Source organism: Accipiter gentilis, chromosome 8 (genome assembly GCF_929443795.1).
Source record: "Accipiter gentilis chromosome 8, bAccGen1.1, whole genome shotgun sequence".
Classification (NCBI taxonomy): Eukaryota; Metazoa; Chordata; class Aves; order Accipitriformes; family Accipitridae; genus Astur; species Astur gentilis.
Genome location: NC_064887.1, coordinates 16,582,019 through 16,597,280, shown reverse-complemented (window position 1 = coordinate 16,597,280; position 15,262 = coordinate 16,582,019). Strand labels below are relative to the sequence as shown.

The window sequence follows — 15,262 nt, the reverse complement described above, 5'->3', positions numbered from 1 at the left end:
CTTGTAAATTTAGAATTTTATTGCATAAGTGTATAAGGGTTATATGTGTAATTAGCGTGGGAATAAGACAACATAAGAGGTCTTCCAGTAACTTCTGGTTCTGAATATCTTTGAAAGCATCACCAGAGTCAAGCTTGTTTATTTGAGGACTAGGGGGAAAACGTAGCAGTAACTGTATTTACAAATGGCAAGCTCTTGTCTGTTATAAATTCTTCATTCCACTTGTCACGTTTTCTGCAGTAAGTTTGCAGAACTCTGTATGCAATATCATCCTTTCTGTGATTTTTCCTGGACCGTATTGTGGAATACATATGGAAGCCAGGGAGTTACATGTGAAATTCTGGGATCCATTTCAAGCTACGAAGTCTATGTTTGTTTGGGGATCTGTTTATTTTGTTTCCCGCTACTCAGTATAATTTTCAACCCATTCCCTGAGAAAATATGCTGTACCACGATGATAATCATTGCTAACTATACAATAACCTGTGATGATGTTTCTGATACACCAGTGTCACAAATAAACAAGCCAGACTCCAAACTATCAAGGCAGCTTTTGCTTCACAGCTGGAACTGAATGGAGAGGGTGATGTGCTGACCAGACAGACCTGCTTCAGGCAGCAAAGAATCATTTCTGGGTTCGTGAATGCACATCAGTCTACACAAGAAGACTACACTGCACACATGGGACAAATCGTAATGACTTTACAATTTAAAAAGAAAATGAATGGAGTTTCTAAACAAAATTTAGTTGGAGCTGCAGTATCAACATATGAACACACCCTGCCCTGTTCAGAAGCAGAAGTGAACCAACCACACCTAGGAAGAGCGACTGCTGGACCCATTAGCATTTGCAGTTTGCCCACCACTACAAAAACATACTGCTGCATACAGAGAGTCGCCAGTTTGGAGTAAGCCATTCACAGCTTTACGTTAATCATGCTCCCCAACCACATTAATAGAACTTGTGTTTCTCTTCTCCGTACAGTGTTATTTTACTCTCCACGCAAAATTATTTTACAGTTATAAACAACATAAGATATGAATCCTTTCCACTTCTCTCAAACATTTTTGTGATGTATTTTCCTGTTAGATTCTGCTATGGCAAAAGGTGGCGTGATGAGGAAAGAAGAGCTTCTATAGTTTAAGGACTGCAAAGCATTGCGGAGTGATGGTTGCTGTATACCACCTTCCCATTTGCCATTTCGATCAAAACCATAAGAGCTAAAAGGAAGATGAGGAGGTGCTGTGAGAGGCTGTTGTAAAACCAGTTGTCATTTGCAGCATTGCAATTCTGATCTGATGTCAACTCAGCTCTTACTCCAGATGTGCTGAGAAGGTTAAGACTCTCCAAGGGTGGGATTCATCTGACTGAAATTAAGTACTATAGTGTTGATGTTGACTTCTAAGCTGGTTATCCTAAACTACTTATATAAACAATGCAGAGAACCAGACATTTTAGGGCCCCTTTTATCTTGTTCTAAGGCAGATGTATAAAATAGGTCAGATGAACAGAGCCATGTAATCACCTACTTCTCACCACAGACCCCAAGGGAAACCTTGACAACTTGCTCAACTGCAGACAGCTCCATTGTGCATACTTAATTTTAGTCAGAGGAAGTACAATCCAATGGTTTTAACTGTTACTATGCAGTAGGGCATTTTAATGCTCCCTTAATACATGCTGACATGCCAACCAGCTTCAGACCATTTATTCTAAACACATTTGCTAGAATTACCTAACCCTACACTATAAGACAAGACTCCACTCCCTAAATATATGAAGAATATCATACCTGGATGTATCCTTGCTGATCAATTAAAAGATTTTCAGGCTTTAGATCTCTGTAGATGAGGTCTAATGAATGGAGGTACTCAAATGTTAGCACTATCTGAGCTGCATAAAACCGTGCATGTGGTTCACTGTGAAGAATTAAAAGAATATTAAGTACCCCAATGCTATGCTAAGATACTGAAACAACCATGTAACTGCCAGGGATAGACAAATTAAGTATCTTTTAACTGGTTCTTTTACTATGTAACAAGGTTAAAAAAAAAAAGCAAACAGCAAACATTTTAGAATTGATACACTCATTCCCTAAATTTAATTTAAGTCTTGCAGCTAAAATACACATGCAAATCAAGGTGAATGTACCCCAGAATACAGATCTTAGACATTAAATTCTACTTTTAGAAACTATAATCAATTTTGGTGACAATAAGCATAGGAATTCCAAGATTCTATTGTGCATAGATCACGAATGCCTACATTAACTGAAAAATAAGAAATAATTACAAGTTTTTCACTGCCTGACTAGTTTAAGTTCACTGAAAGAGGGGTAAATTAAATGCACTTACCCCTTCAGAATTTTTTCTTCAGTACTAACAAATTTATAAAACCCTCTTCCGAAATTATCAACAAAAGCCTTTTTAAAGGAATAATGTCATTAATACCCTTACCTGAACCTTCCGATTCTTCTTAGATGTGAAAACATTTCACCACCAGGAACATACTCCATTACCATGTATAAATTAGAATTGTCCTAAGGAAGCAAGTAAACACACACAAATACATATTAGGCATGCTATAGTCTCTATAATTCTTACGTATGGTATATTTTATTAAAGAATGGAAATGAAAAACTGTAGCCATCCAACGACCTTAAATATAAAGCAACACAGGTAGAAATTTTCAAAGCAGCACAGACATGTGACAAATGGAGCACCTTATATCTCAAGAAATCTCTTTTAAAGTAAATTTGAATAAAGATAATTAGTGAGTTTCTGACACAGAATGGTGTGTAAGTGACCTGAAGGAAGAGAGAGTAAGGTGCCTATTGCAAGGCAAGACCTTGCACTCTTAAAAGTTCAGAATTGACAGCCTGAGGCATTCTCGTCTCCCATAGCCCTAGCCCCAAACCTCAAAATGATAAAGATTAAGGTAGAACATGTTTGCTCATTTTCAATGGTATTAAAAAAGAAAAGAAGAGAAAAAGGAAATATATAGAGGACACATATCACACTATAAATATGGAAAATACTCAGTTTCTTTACAGACTGACTAACACATACTATCATGATATTATAAGCTAACCTCCAAGTTCTTTCCTTCATGATTAAAGTTGTCATTAAGACCTGCCTCAGGTATAAATCTCAAGCAAAAAATCTGCAGAACAGTTATAAATTTACCATTCCATATCTTGGTACAAAAATACATCCTTTGGTTTCTCTCAAAAACAGAATGATGCCTAAAAGCTCTGTACAAAAGCCGTTTTCCCTTCAAAACAAGGGAAATCTCTAAGAATTGAATTTAATTTCATTTTTATTTATTTATTTGGAGATATCCTTTCAGTCATCACCTTGTGAACTGGGGTGCATGCAAGTGGGCACACAAGTGCAGGAACTCCTGAAGACCTGGCAACAGCGCCAAGTGAAGCATCTTTGAAAACAGAAATACTTAAACTATTGTACTGTAAAAATTAAATGTTTTAGTATCTAAAGTTGGAGCACGCACTTCCCTGAAACCAGAAAAATGACTTTCAAGATAATGATTACCTTAAAAGAATACTCCAGTTTTACAAGGAAAGGAAAGTTCACCGCTTGTAATATTCTCTTCTCATTCAGCGTGTGTTCTATTTGCTTCAGTTTGACGACCTAGGAGAGAAAACAACGATCTTTGGTTTAAGTATGACATTTTATAGCTGTTGATAAATTTTTCAGTGTAAAACAACTAGTTGAACGCAAGCTTGTAATGAAAAACCTTATGGATTACAAGTACAAGAACAGTGCCAAGAAAGGATTAAAAAGTCTAATGACGGTTTGCAGATAACTCTAGAAGTAGTGTTTCTTACTACATGCCAAGTATTGGAATCAGTAAGGAAAACATCTCTTTACATTTTCTTAAGAATTGCTTGCTTTTGTAACGGAGATACTTCTGCAGCAAGACGACAGTTCAATAAAATCCATTTGATCTTTGGACCCTTTGCTAAGAAAGGCAGGAAATTGTGTCAGACACATTTAATTATGAATTTTGTTATGTGTGAACAGGAGTAAACTGACTTATTTTATATAGCTCACACATTAGTGAGGAGAAGACTAAGGAAACCACAAATCCAAAATTTCCATTCTTACAAACAATAGTTACTTCTGCCAGACCTTTCAATGGGTTTTGCTTTTCTGCTTAGCAAACCGCTTAGCAGAAGTATTAAAAAAATCAAGTGCTACCTTCTTGGAATCCATTATAACGGTAAGCTGCTAACAAGGCAGCAAGCAGCAGATTTCTGATTATTGCTTTCTCAGTAATTAACAATTGATTTCCTTGTGTTAAACCTGAACATTGCATAATCACTTCCTTCCATTTTACTTAATCCCTAATGCACAATTTATCTATATCTCATTTTGAGAATGGCATGATTTCCAAGTAAAGTTACTTTTTTTTTTCTCCCCATAGGAAACAAGGAGAAAAATGTACAGGAGCGACCAAAACAAGTCTGTTCTTACATGTTTGGAAATCAAACCTAACTGTTACAAATAACAGCTACGCAAGATATTCCAACCCTGACTGAAACTGTGTTTAAATTTAACTTTTAGATGGAAAAGGTAGCACCTATGAAAAAACACTACTGTTTTGAAATAGATGCCACAGAAAAGAAATAGTGAGTTGAAAATAATAAATCTCTTTTGAATGACAGATCTTTAGGGACCAAATAAAAATTTTGCTTGAATCAGCTTATTTGTGGGAAGCGTCCCCTTCATCCCTAAAAAGCTCTTGGCCATTAAAGCAAGCAAGCTAAGGTTTTAGTTTGATACTGTGAAGCGTTCATCTTCAATGCTAGACAGGACTTCACCACCCTTCCTGCACCTTCTGCTGGTTAGATACTGGAGGGTGATGGCAGCAATACTGCAGGCCGAAGCTGCTGTTTAACACATTATATCAAACTGGAGCCTCTGGTAACAGCTTTGCTCACTCATTTAAGCTCAGGCTCAGGGCATGTCCGATGACAGCTTCCTGTATGTAGATCAAACGGTATCTGGTAATGGCAGATTCCCCAACAGCTTGTTTATGTCTGAGCTTTTGTTAAGAATTTTTTTTTCCCCAAAACAATTATGAAATGAAACTAGCCAAGCAATGGTATGTCACAACCTTTCTAAATCAAGGCAGAAAAATAAAAGAATAAAAACCCTACACACGAGACTACTGGCTACATCAACGTCTATTACATTTTTTTTTTTTTTCCATATCCTGATGAACCAAGCATAAGATTGGATAACAAAGGGACACACAATATGCCTTCTCTTGTTTCAGCTAAAATGTAAATGAAAAATTATAGGCAGCCTGCACATTGTCTGATTTCAGGCATCTGTATGTTTTCTATAATATATGAAGTGATATGAATGTGTTCTCCCTAAACCATCTCCTATTTTTCGATCAATTAATAGAAGTTACTAATATGACACTTATATATTTCTAATAGAATACATAAATATATAATTATATATGCTAACTAAGATGAGTTGAAAAAGCAGGTATTTCATAAAGGAACACTTCAAGACTTCTGGTTATAGACAAAACAATCTAATTTACTAATAGAGAACTGATGCCTCAACACATCTTCAATACTTGAATCTTTTACTGCAAGTCTACTGCAATCGTTAAAAATGTGAATTTTTGCTTCAGATAATTTTATAGCTATAGCTTTCCAATTTATTTTAGACTGAGAGGTAGCAATGGGTTTAATTAACTTTTTTTTTTTTTTTAAATCCTCAGACTATTTTTATGGCAGCTTTCTGAAGAAAGATATAATTTCCTAGATTGCTCCAGTGACAAGGACTCGGCCATTCATGAAAAACGGTTCAAAGAAAAAACAGTTGAAAAACTGAAATTTGACAAAGAGCTCTCTGTGCAGCACTCAGATGCTCATCACATCTCACATTACAGCAACACTCCCTGCAGGATGCCACCAGCCACACTGAGGTAAGGATGAGGTAAATTTCCACACAGGTGGAAATGGCCTGGGCTGTCTTTCAGTTGTACTGTGTTGGAATGTCTTTTTAATTTAATTGTTTGGGTGTTTAAATAAAAGTTAGAAACCATTGTTATAGGGGAATGCTGAAGTTGCAAAAAATTGAGCTTTTCCAAGCAAAAAAACAATGCCAGAATTGACACTAAAAGGTAAGTTTACTTTAGTTTCTTCTTGTCTGACCATTATAAAGCAGTCTTTAATTAAATGACACATTATTCAAGGTCCAGGACCCCAAATCACATGTAAAGAATACTGGAACTGCAAGTCAGGGAAAACAGTTTGATTATGTCACTGCCACAGTTCCATTATATAAAATTACTCAGGAATGTAATAATGCTTAAGTGCAAGAGTCCACATTGAGGCAATGCTGACTTTCATTTTGTCAGTTGCTGATATTAAGTTCTCTTTGCCAGATTAATATTTTCTTAATATAATTTTTGTTACACAGTAGCAAAGTAATGTACAGTGCCTTACAAATTACGAAGAGGTCTGATGTTGACAACCTTAGAATCTACTAATCTAAATAACGTACTTCTGAAAAACTTGTCAAAACCATTGAAAACTAATTGTATTGATAAAATCCTTTAAAATACTTCCTAGGTTTCTGGAAATCTATTTTATTTAAAATCTAAACTTCATCAAATGACACCACTAAAAGTAATAAACTGTTAAAAAAATCAGGCTGGATTAACAAGACAGATTCAGACTACAGCACTTAAGTTTTCAACAGAGAAAATGTCTATTGTGTGACAGCCCTTCTGAGAGGGAGACTACTGTTCTATCATGCAGCTACTATAGATGCAACAGGATTATTACATAATTATGCATACAAAAAGTAATACCTCATGGGATCAAGAATGGAAAATAAATAAATTTGTGCAAACAATTTGTTAAATTATGGTTCACTAATGAAAATTTTGAGAATTTCTGATGCAAAGAGTCTTCCAGAATTTTGAGCTACCCTGCAGAAGTGTATTTATTTATTTATTTGTTTATTTTAACTACAGCCCTACATTTTGCTTTTGCCAAAGAATACATAGGCTACCTTACAAAAGCTAAGCAAAGAATTTAACTGATGACATTTTATTAATGCCTTGGACATGACATAGAGCCTCTTTAGCCTGCCATTAATGTTACTGGCCATTGTAAGAATTCTACATGATCCCAAAAACCGAATCTGCTGGCTAAAAAAGAAAGTCAAGCATTTGAAGGATCAGCAGTATCCAAGTGCCATAAGAAAAAGCACAGTAAGTGCAACAGTTTAGCCACAGTTACCAGATCTTTGTCTACATCAAACTCTTCTCTACCACAAAGACCACTAAAAATTACACCAACCTTCTGTTTATCCAGTATCTTCATAGCATAATACTGTTCTGTGGATTTATGTTTCACCATCATAACTCTCCCAAATGATCCTGTTCCAAGTGTTTTTTGCCTCTCAAAATCATCTAGGCCAGCAGTATTCTACATGTACAAGGATATAATGACATTATTTACAATCTAATAGCCAAAGACAATTTTAACTGTATGAATTTAATTCATTTATGAAAGAAAAATGGGTAAAATTACACTTATCAAAGACAACTATAGCCAACTATACTGTTATAATTTCATGCCTGTCAAATATTAATAAGAGATTTTACATTGCACTTATTAAAACAGAAGAAGACTTAACTGAATTGTATCAACACTTCTATAATTTGTCCATACAGATGACACTTGCTTAGTAAGAAACATTTAGCAGTGAACAGATCATGAATTTAACATGCAGATAAATAACCCCCTCATGCTTCACAAACAAGAATATTCGAACATGTAAAAAACCTCCAAGCTCTGGAGACAGTTCTACATCAGAATTGTCTGGAGACCATATCACTGAATAAATTATCTCAGAAATTCATTATCATAGCATTTAAAATGCTGCTTTAAAAACAACAATGACCCTTCCCCAAACCCCCAAGTTTAACTTCTAAAAGATTTCTAACAAGCTTCTTAGCCTGCCCCCAAGCTCTGTGCAGTCAACTTAATACCCTTAATTCCCCTTAACACCATGGGGGAAATTATTAACAGGGTAAATTACAGATATGTCAATGCTTATTGTTATAAAATGCCAGCTAAAACATGCCAATAGATTTTGAGTCTTGTCGTGTTGATGGTGAACATCATTCTCAGTAAGAGAAAGCTGTTGTTCACTACAAGCATTTCATCAGCTCAAATCTGGAGAAGACCCGAGAGTCTGCTGATGAATTTCAATGACAAAACTGATATTAAAAATGGAAACTCCTTTAAAAATTGCATTAGACTTATTTCTGTTTTCCGCACTGCTCATTACAGACTGATAACACACTGAAAACATTATTAAAAAAAGTGCAATAGAGAAAATTATTGAATGCTTAAATGACTGATACCTGAGGGGGGCTTTCCCATTTTCTTAAAAAGTCTTCTTTGGCTTTGGCTAGGAACTCTTTCACTGAAAACACACAAAAAAGTACATTTTAATTAGTGTAATTCATCATGGATGTGATGGAGATGCTTTGTTAATAAAATATGTAAATTTCATTATCAACTTCATTCTTCAACTCATAATATGCTTTTTTCATCATGTATAAAAGCAAGCACCAATGCCTCTAGAACTTCTACAATATCTCCAGGAGATCTCTAAGCTTTCTGGAGTAACTACATCATTCTACACAAATTACTTTACACCAGCTCTAATAACTCACAATAGTGTATACGCAAGCAGGCTTTAAGGTGATGTAAGATGTTCTTAATTTGACTGGGAAAAAACCACAAACACCTGACTTTTATAAATAGCCATTCCACAAAGACAGACTTTTTATCTATTTTTGTTAAATAAAAGTTACATTTTCTTTCAGCTGATTGAGCATAATGTCAATCTCATTGCTTTTTCCCCTCATCACCTTTATTTAAAGGCTGTTTGCAAGCTCAAGTACCAACTGGACAGCATTACTGCAAGCAAAGACAAAGCACAGGGCTACAACACCACCGCACATTAGGCATGCCCACAGTCAGAGAATATGTATTTTTAGAATTGATTTTCCACTGAAATTGAAGGCATGTATAATAGCAAAATTCTGGATGACTGTTCAAAATGTGCACCGACATATTTTGTTCAGATCATCTTTCAGCTGTTCTGGTTTTTTGAGTATCAATTATCAGCCAGATCAATGCAGATTACTTAATGCACAGTCATAAACGGGAGGTGTTTTCAGACATTGCTGTGGTTCTGAAAGAGTCACAGAATCAAGAAGAAAATATCATACTGTTTTTGTGTTCTCTGAATCATTTCACATAACACAATGTTAATAACAGTGGATTTTCTGTACTGTGATTTTCTGCCACAAGCAGTTTCTAAAAATACTCAGCAATGTGCCAAGATTATTCTGGTCAGTATCTAGAAAAACATGTTTTAGCAACTGTATTTTACTTTCTGATGGTCATAAAAAATTAGGTTTGTAAGAGGTTGTAAACAATCATCTAATGAATCACAACTTTTTTGTACTTTACTTTTCGGAGAATACTATTGTCTACACAGAGAACTTTAAAAAAATTCTCTTTTATTACTAGTACAGTTACAGCAGTAGTAAAAACAATGGCAGCCCTGGAGAAGGCTGGTTGTGAATTTTTTTGTCCCCATCCCCCCGCCCCACCCCGCTCTCAAGTGTGCTATGGGACTTAACTATCACAAAATACTCAAGGGAGGTTTATGGCTCCCAACATCATTTGGCTCTGAAGGAGCAGCAAATGTAACGGAAATTTCAGAAAAATTGTCAAAAGTTCTGGCAGACCTCAAGGTTAGAAAAATGTTTAAAGCATGATATCCACTCGGTAGTTTTAAGAGAAACAAGCAATATTAGAGAGAAGGAACATATTTATTACCCTAAACTTATGGTTGAGTAAGAAAAACATAGTTTATGTCAAAGGAACTACTTTAAATTGGTATTAAAACTCACTGAGAGTTAAAAATATTTTAGTGGGTAATCAGTAAAAATGTTTGACATATTTATCCCGTCTGGGGAAAATATTTCCATTGTTTTTGAATTATGGGGGTTACTCATGTAATGACTTTTAATGATCCTAATTTGAGAAAAGGACAGGATTTCCTGTGGCATGAAATAATTTCTCAACACAAAAAAGGGAAGCTAACAATGTCCAAATTCATGCCTGATGATCCTTCTTCCATTAGAGAACAGAGATGACTTGATAAAGTGATGACCACCGATGAAGTTTTTAAAACATCAATTTATGTCAAAGTAGCATGAATATTATTTTCTCTTAATGACAAGAAAAAACCTAAGATGATCATTAAGATGACCAAAAAGCTAAGCCTTCAAACTTAAGTGGCTGTAGCTTAGAAATGAATGTTAACTCTAACACTATATAGCACAAGAAAACATGAAATACTTGGTCTCATTTTTTTCATGTTATTACAGTACATTATGTCTTAAATATCCCTCATGCTATCTCCATTGTTCATATAAATAAATATTTTAAGTTTCCACATATTTTGCACTGAAATATAATTATTCAGTATTTATAAAAATACACAATGACATTTACATGTAGTCATCTTTGTCTCTGTCCTACTTATGGCATAAAGAAAGCTGTTGATGAAAAAAAAGTGATCCAGCTGGAAATATTCAGATTGTGGAAGCATAAGAAAAATCTTGCAGTTCTAGAATATAAGCAGGCCACAAGCTTTCTTCTACCTTACTCTACTTTAATTTCGCTCTCTTCTTGGAAAGCAGCACTGAACATGTATTTTCAAAATCAAGCTACCTACTGGCACTCACTTATCTTAAAATTGCTATCTTTTAAAAATGATTTCATATTCTGTGGTGTGTTTTTTTTAGAATTACATTTCTTCCTAAAGAGAAAGTGGGTCAAATTGTGCCTGGTTCTCATTTTCAGAGGTCACTTGGTCTCCTACACCACAACACAATTCAGCAGGTGATTTCAAAGAGAATTTAGGCAACTTAAGTCACTTCTGAAAATAGGACTTAGAATTTGAAACAGGATAGGTACTTTTGAAAATTATATCTCAATCACAAAACATTAGCTCTTGCTACAGGAGAACACATTTCATTTCTACTTTTGTAGCACAGAATCAAAATTTACGCCAACTGGATGGTAGTGGCCATTGGTATTATTGTGATGATACAAACAAATAGGTTTATTATATGATTACTTAGATGTTTTCCTCAAGTGCACATTTTTAGCCACCTTACACTGTGACGATGTGACTCTTGTTTGCTTTTCTAGTCTTTAAACTGTTCCTAGCATCTGTGACTTTGGGCACTAATGAAGGAATGAGCATACCAAAAGTCTCTATAGGTTCCCCAAGGGTTTGCAGGAACATTCACCCACACAGATGAGATGATGAAGAGAGGAAAGAAAGAGAAGAAAAAAAAAAGTTTTATGCATTTCCACAACAAACACATAGAAAACACAAATACATTCCACCCTTTCCCCTCCCCACTCAAGAAAAGACCCTGTAATAAACCAGCCCTTTCCCACACAGACAGAATGACTCATGCTAAGTCACAGAATGTTTGAGAAAAGAAAAGAGAAAAAAAACAAACCCCAACGGCAGCTAAATTCAGTATGAAAAAAAGATGATGCATCACAGAAATAAGCACAGCTTACAAAACTTCAGGAGATCAAGTTGGCATCTTTAATAATTAATCTATTCCAAGACACACACATCCAAAGAACTGTTGCTAACAAAAGCGTATCTATCTTCATCGCAGCATGCCGGATCACAATAAAACCTGTAATCTGGTGATCTTCCCACTACTTAGCACTCTGTTCCAAAAGACAGCATGTGTGAATTGCATGGCATGTGGTGGATAGCACAGAAATGGCAAGCAGTCTCCAAAAAAAATTCACAATCAAATTTCAGTCCCGTTACCCAACAACAGCAACAGAACCCCTTGAAAAGTCTAAACTTGCTGTATGCAAACTGGAATGCATACAGGAATCCTGTACTGTCACCATACAAGCATGATTTAGTTTTGTAAGACTGTCAAAAAAAAGAACCCAGGAAAGAGATGGTGATATACGAGTTCCCATAAACACTGAAGAGCAAGGATCACCCATATATAGCTGAGTGAAGATGAGGATGCAAGGAGGGTATGCAAAGGCCAGCAAACAGACCCTATTCCGTCTAGTTTCATTGGTACAGCAGAAGTTGGAGTGAAGGAGGCTGAAACTAAAAGAGGAAAAGCTGTTGCTCAAGAAAGGAAGGTGCTGGAAGGAAAGAGCAAAGCATGACTAACAGCACTGGCACAGTGAGGGCCACAGCAGCGGGTCAAAACAACTGGATGCATTAGGAAGGACACCAGCTGGAACTGGAGAAGATGCACGGTGGTCCAGGGATTAGGTAGGCACAAACACACAGTGCAAACCTAGCTCTTTGAGACCAACAAGAGCAATCGCTGGCAGGAGAAGCAAGTTTTATGCAATGCAAACACCCAAAGCATATAGTAGCAAATCTGGGGAGATTCAGAAAAAGGTGGTAAGAAATGGGGTAATGGTCGAGGAGTCCCCACTGAAAGACTTCAAGCAGTTTTGTAACTTCTGCCTGCTTCAGTTCAAACCCTGGTCAGAAGAAATGCTACAGGTGCGCACAAATCTGGACAAAATATAAGATAGCCCCTCGCATATCAAGGGGAGACTGGGCCTGTGGAGAGCTGTACTCAGAACCAACGCAACATGGTGATAAGCAGGAAAGTCTGCTGGAAGAGATTTCTAAGGGAAGTAGAACTCAAGATCCAGAGGTTCCTAGGTAATATCGGCACACAAGGAGGTATTAAAAAAAACCCAAACCCAAAAACCAAACAAATGAAAAAACCTCTACCACACACAAAACCAAAAAACCCCTGAGCCCACTCTCAAACAGCAGGAGATTGTTATCTAACAGTATATTCACACAAGGCATGGTATTTTTTTTTATTAACTTTTTTAATGAAAAGTTAGCAGTCTTATTAAAAAAAAACTGGATGCCAGTTCTAACTGACTGGTTTAGAGAACTGGAACAAAAAATCATCTCTTACTGGTATGAGTACTATAAAGAGTACTCTGGCCTAAATAAGAGCGAATGAATCAGAAGGAAGCCCCTGAAAAAAATTTAATGGGTTAGGACCTCTCAGTTGCAGGGGTGCAATGACAGCAGAGGGAAAAGGGTCACAGATGGAACAGTCCTCAAGAGTTACCATGAATTACTTTGCCTTTCTCCCACCTCCCACATGCACTGTATTTGTTATTCTCAAGCACATCTCCCACAAAAGCCAGCAAGCCAGATTTTTTTTTTTGGGGGGGGGGGGGGTGGGGGGGGTGGGGGAAGATAAAAAAAAAAAAAAAAAAAAGGGATTTGGATAGGATTCATGGCAAGAAAGCAAGAACTAAACTGATTAAGACTAAACATTGGGCACCACTACAAACCCCCATCTGCTGCGCTAAATGCCAATCTCTGCTTGGTATTTAAAATGCCCTTTATCAAAATACAATTCAATTTTTGTTCCAAAACGGTAATATAATCACTTCAAGTCTGGAATTAAATGGACTATTTAATTAAATCTCCAAATTTCATTTAAGGGAAAAATGAATATGTATGAAGAGGTTCTGGTAAATATATATGTACATTTCATTTTTATAAAAACAATATTTATAGCCTTAAACATTATCAAGATGTATATAGATGCCCCAGTAATCCTGTGGTTACCGTACCACATTTCAGAAGCAAGTGAGTAGTGTACGATTCAAGTTCTAAGTCCCATTCTTAGACCATTAACCTGTCGTCTTAAATTTCTTTAAATTTCTCTTTTGATTAGCAGGAATAGTATCACAAGGCTTACAAGGAGATTTCTCTACCCTGGCAAGTGTTCGAAAATGAACGCAACTAAGTGTTAAATATTATTATACACTCAGAGGAAGTAGTGTGAGCACCAGTTAACATTTTAATAGCTGCGAAGCACTTCAAAACACAAACTGAAATGGTATCATTGAAACAGACCATCGACAAGAACAAAATGCTTTGTTTCTCACAATATGAAAATGCTGGGAAAAAAAAAGTCCAATGTGATATACACCTGGTACAGGGCAAGTCAATCTTGTCTTAATACTGCAGTGAGACATACCTACTGGCCATCTTGTGAAAAGCTGACCGGCTATGGTTTTGCTTGTTTCTGCCTTAAGAGTTGCAAAGTCACTAAGGCTAGACTAATAAACTCTGCATCAATTTAGTATCTCATTTATCAAGTTTTTTACTTTGAGAGCAAGGTTTTTACTTTACATTTCTGTTTAAAAACTGTCGTGGTTCAACCCCAGCTGGCAACTAAGCACCACCCAGCCGCTCACTCACTCTCCCACAGTGGGATGGGGGAGAGAATCAGAAGGGTAAAAGAGAGAAACCTCAGGGGCTGAGATAAAGTCAGTTTAATAGGGAAAACAAAAGCCACGCGTGCAAGCAAAGCAAAACAGGGAATTCATTCACCCCTTCCCATTGGCAGGCAGGTGCTCAGCCATCCCCAGGAAAGCAGGGCTCCATCACGCGTGACGGTTCCTTGGGCAGACAAACGCCATCACTCCAAACGTCCCCCCTTCCTCCTCCTTCCCCCAGCTGTATATGCTGAGCATGACGTCCTGTGGTCTGGAATACCCCTTGGGTCAGTCGGGGTCGGCTGTCCCAGCTGTGTCCACCCCCAACTTCTTGTGCATCCCCAGCCTCCTCGCTGGTGGGGCGGTGTGAGAAGCAGAACAGGCCTTGGCTCTGCGCGAGCACTGCTCAGCAGTCACTAAAACATCCCTGGGTTATCAACACTGTTTCCAGCGCAAATCCAAACCACAGCCCCATACCACCTGCTATGAAGAAATTAACTCTATCCCAGCCAAAACCACCACAAACACTAATTATGATAGAACCAGGTGATGCAAAGCAAACTAATGTACCAGCTGCACTGCATAAAAAAGCCTTCCTTCAGTTAAAAAAACAACCAAACAAAAAACCCCAAACCCCAAACATACGGAGCAGTTCTGAAAGAGACCATTTGCTATTAAAATGGAAGCACTAATAATTCAACTGCACACTGTAAACACTTCTATGGAATACAGGGAAGGACTGGTAAGAAGTGGAGAAGAGAAAGGCATGGAAAAACCATGGAGAAAAAGGGAGAAGAACAGGATGAACAGGAAATTAAGACTGATTACAGCTGCAGTGCCTA

The 15,262-nt window shown here is 36.8% G+C and overlaps 1 protein-coding gene across 3 annotated transcripts in view; it reads right to left on the bottom strand.

Annotated features, from left to right (window-relative positions):
• Positions 1–15,262, bottom strand: part of PRKACB (protein kinase cAMP-activated catalytic subunit beta) — a 74,485-nt gene that overhangs the window by 11,474 nt on the left and 47,749 nt on the right. For all 3 annotated transcript variants that reach the window (XM_049808832.1, XM_049808831.1, XM_049808833.1), the window contains exons 2-6: positions 8,429–8,490; positions 7,356–7,484; positions 3,553–3,651; positions 2,458–2,540; positions 1,794–1,920 (exon numbers count right to left, since the gene is read on the bottom strand). In XM_049808832.1, coding sequence (XP_049664789.1) covers positions 1,794–1,920; positions 2,458–2,540; positions 3,553–3,651; positions 7,356–7,484; positions 8,429–8,490 — 500 coding nt within the window. The remainder of the gene's footprint in view (positions 1–1,793; positions 1,921–2,457; positions 2,541–3,552; positions 3,652–7,355; positions 7,485–8,428; positions 8,491–15,262) is intronic.